This window comes from Artibeus jamaicensis, unplaced genomic scaffold (assembly GCF_021234435.1).
Source record: "Artibeus jamaicensis isolate MK-2021 breed Jamaican fruit bat unplaced genomic scaffold, CSHL_Jam_final scaffold_537, whole genome shotgun sequence".
Classification (NCBI taxonomy): domain Eukaryota; kingdom Metazoa; phylum Chordata; class Mammalia; order Chiroptera; family Phyllostomidae; genus Artibeus; species Artibeus jamaicensis.
This window is the reverse complement of record NW_026522047.1, coordinates 1,854,728-1,858,192: the sequence shown is the minus strand read 5'-3', so window position 1 is coordinate 1,858,192 and position 3,465 is coordinate 1,854,728. Positions and strand designations below refer to the sequence as shown.

At 50.0% G+C, this 3,465-nt stretch overlaps 1 protein-coding gene across 1 annotated transcript; it reads left to right on the top strand.

The window, feature by feature from the left end:
- The first annotated feature begins 354 nt into the window (after nt 1-354).
- LOC128626370 (histone-lysine N-methyltransferase PRDM9-like) lies at nt 355-1,847 on the top strand. Its single transcript, XM_053658541.1, has 2 exons — nt 355-569; nt 741-1,847. Exons 1-2 carry the CDS (start codon nt 444-446, stop codon nt 1,845-1,847), a joined length of 1,233 nt encoding a protein of 410 aa, XP_053514516.1. The 5' UTR covers nt 355-443.
- The last annotated feature ends 1,618 nt before the right edge of the window (nt 1,848-3,465 follow it).

Here is a 3,465-nt window from a genome sequence, read left to right as displayed (position 1 = left end):
GATGGTGAGTGGACACTGTAGGAGACAGATCGTGTTACCACCACAGTAAGAAGGATTCCTGGGGCAGTTGTTACCAGGAGACTAATTACGGCCGTTACTCTCATCAACATCTGCCCTGACCAAACCTTTCTCTTTCAGCAGAACCAAAGCCAGAGGTGCACCCATGTCCCTCCAGCTCTCTGGCCTTCTCCAGTCAGAACTTCCTCAGCCAACATGTGAAACTCAATCATCCCTCTCAGATTCTCCCAGGAACATCTGCAAGAAAACGCCTCCAAGCAGAGGAACCCTGTCCAGAGGATCAGAATCAGCAGGAGCAACATACTAGTACGCACAGCTGGAATGATAAAAGTGAAGGTCAAGAGGTCAAAGAAAGGTCCAAACCTTTGCTAAAAAGGATCAGTCAGAGGAGAATCTCAAGACCCTTTCAACCTTCCAAGGAACAAATGAGGAGCTCTAGTGAGCACAAGAGAATGATGGAGGAAGAGCCCCGCAGAGGCCAGAAAGACTGTCCAGAGGACACAGGCAAGTTCTTTGTGGAAGTAGGAATGTCAAGAATTACAACAATCGAGCATGGAGGGTATTGGCAAGGCTTCAGTGATGGGTCACATCTCATCACACACCAGAGGACACACTCTGGGGAGAAGCCCTGTGTTTGCAGGCAGTGCGGACGAGGCTTTACCTGGAAGTCACATCTCATCACACACCAGAGGACACACTCTGGGGAGAAGCCCTATGTTTGCAAGGAGTGTGGGCGAGGCTTTACATGCAAGTCAAATCTCATCACACACCAGAGGACACACTCTGGTGAGAAGCCCTATGTTTGCAGGCAGTGCGGGCGAGGTTTTACATGCAAGTCACATCTCATCACACACCAGAGGACACACTCTGGGGAGAAGCCCTACGTTTGCAGGGAGTGTGGGAGAGGCTTTACATGCAAGTCAAATCTCATCACACACCAGAGGACACACTCTGGGGAGAAGCCCTATGTTTGCAGGGAATGTGGGCGAGGCTTTACACAGAAGTCATATCTCATCGCACACCAGAGGACACACTCAGGGGAGAAGCCCTATGTTTGCAGGGAGTGTGGGCGAGGCTTTACACAGAAGTCACATCTCATCACACACCAGAGGGCACACTCTGGGGAGAAGCCCTATGTTTGCAGGGAATGTGGACGAGGCTTTACATGCGAGTCAAATCTCATCACACACCAGAGGACACACTCTGGTGAGAAGCCCTATGTTTGCAGGGAGTGTGGACGAGGCTTTACATGCAAGTCAAATCTCATCACACACCAGAGGACACACTCTGGGGAGAAGCCCTATGGTTGCAGGCAGTGCGGACGAGGCTTTACCTGGAAGTCACATCTCATCACACACCAAAGGACACACTCTGGGGAGAAGCCCTATGTTTGCAGGGAGTGTGGGCGAGGCTTTGCACAGAAGTCAATTCTCATCAGACACCAGAGGACACACTCTGGGGAGAAGCCCTATGTTTGCAGGGAGTGCGGGCGAGGCTTTGCATGCAAGTCAAATCTCATCACACACCAGAGGACACACTCTGGGGAGAAGCCCTATGTTTGCAGGGAGTGCGGACGAGGCTTTACATGCAAGTCAAATCTCATCACACACCAGAGGACACACTCTGGTGAGAAGCCCTACGTTTGCAGGGAGTGTGGACGAGGTTTTACATGCAAGTCAAATCTCATCAGACACCAGAGGACACACTCTGGGGAGAAGCCCTATGTTTGCAGGGAGTGCGGGCGAGGCTTTGCATGCAAGTCACATCTCATCACACACCAGAGGACACATTCAAGGGAGAACCCCTATGTTTGCAGGTGGACTGAGTGACTCATTACCATTAAGTTGTGTATCAATAGCCATAGGAAGACTAGGGCCCCTTACTCTCCTCAAGATTGTAATTACTGCAGAAGCAACTTGTTAAACCCTCCACTTTCATGACAAGAAATGAGATGGGGATGTCAGCACCAGTCTCCTTCATGGCTTTTTGACCACCTATTGTAAAATGGTTTGTCTCCCTACATCCCTCATTCCCCCCATCACTGAAAGCAGAGGGTCCCGTAAGAGCCACAAGGGTCTCGTACTCTCAGCCACAGAAATTCAACTGCGAATGCATAAGTCTTTAGTCAATCTATTTTGGTTACTGCCCAGAGAGGGATTTGAGACAGATGCATCAGGGAAGGGAATTCCCCAGACTCCTCGGAAGTGAGGTCTTTTCTCCTAATAGGCTCCCTACCCTCCTCCCTTGGCTTCTCTTGGCTCTTCTGGTTTTCTACAACCTCTGGAGCTTCAGAGGTGTGAACAGCAGGGAAGAATGTGTGCTTGTGCATGGATGTGAACCTGGCTAAGAACAAGGTAAGGGTCTAACCAAATTCAGAATTTGAGCAGACCCCACTGCTTTCCCCACACAGACTGAACTGCCCTGAAAAGGAAGCGTGAGGTTGGGGAGGTGCCTCCCCCTGATCACCACCTTCTCACTGAGCCTGGGCATCCTCAGAGCCTCCTCAACACAGGCAGGTGGTGCTGAGAGTGAGCTGTGAAACAAGACCCTCACCCACCCCTTGCTGAGAACTGACAGGGAACAGCACCTGCCTGCACTGGGGTGTTAGGGTAGATGGTGAAGCAACGCAGGGAGGAAGAGGAAGATGTGTGTCACCCACTGACTCGGCAGTCCTGGCCTGGTCCAACTCCATTGCCAGATGTTCCAGCATCACAAGAAACACCATGCTAACACGTTGAAATTCTACCTATTGTTTCCACTATCTGGGAAAGAAAGGCTTTCAAACTGTATTCGTCCCAAGGTGTAGAAGATGGGAGAGGGTCTACAGCACTCAAGGAAAGGACCCATAAAACAAATTTGGTTAATAGCTTTCCTCTGTCCGCTATCTGTTTTATGAGAGGGTCTCTAGTGCTTACAGAAAGAGCCCATTGGTAACTTTGGGTAACTGCCTCAACTTGAACTGTCTCCTGTCATGGATCTATTTTATAATGTGGCCAAGTGGGGTCTGAAGCAAGATAAGGATTCAGGCTAACAGACCCCCCACCACCACACACATACCTATGTTTGCATAGTCATGTCCCCCATAGAAACTGGCACCACTTTTACCTGTCAATCAACATGTAACTTCTTCGCCCCTATCCCACCCATTACATAAATCCCCAGGACAAAAAACCTGATGCTCCTGCCTTTCCCACCTCAACAAGACCTGTCCTCTTCCATGAGAGCATGTCCCTAATAAACCCTGCTTGCACACTAATACACTTAATCTGTAATCCTTTACTGCGTTGGCAAGAAGGACTGAGTTTCTCCCGGGACAGGTGCACCCAGTCTGCATGTGGCATTCACGAAGCTCACAACACAGCAGCTTCTGTAATGCACTGTCCTTGTACCTGGGCCCCACAGGCCTTCATACACCACTGGCACCATCTCAAAATTATTATTTATTGC

Excerpts from the sequence above, each read along its gene's own strand:
- LOC128626370 (XM_053658541.1), top strand. The coding sequence starts at position 444 with ATGAGGAGCTCTAGTGAGCACAAGAGAATGATGGAGGAAGAGCCCCGC. Across the intron at positions 570-740 it reads CAAGAATTACAACAATCGAG|AAGGAGTGTGGGCGAGGCTT; the intron begins CATGGAGGGTAT and ends CCCTATGTTTGC.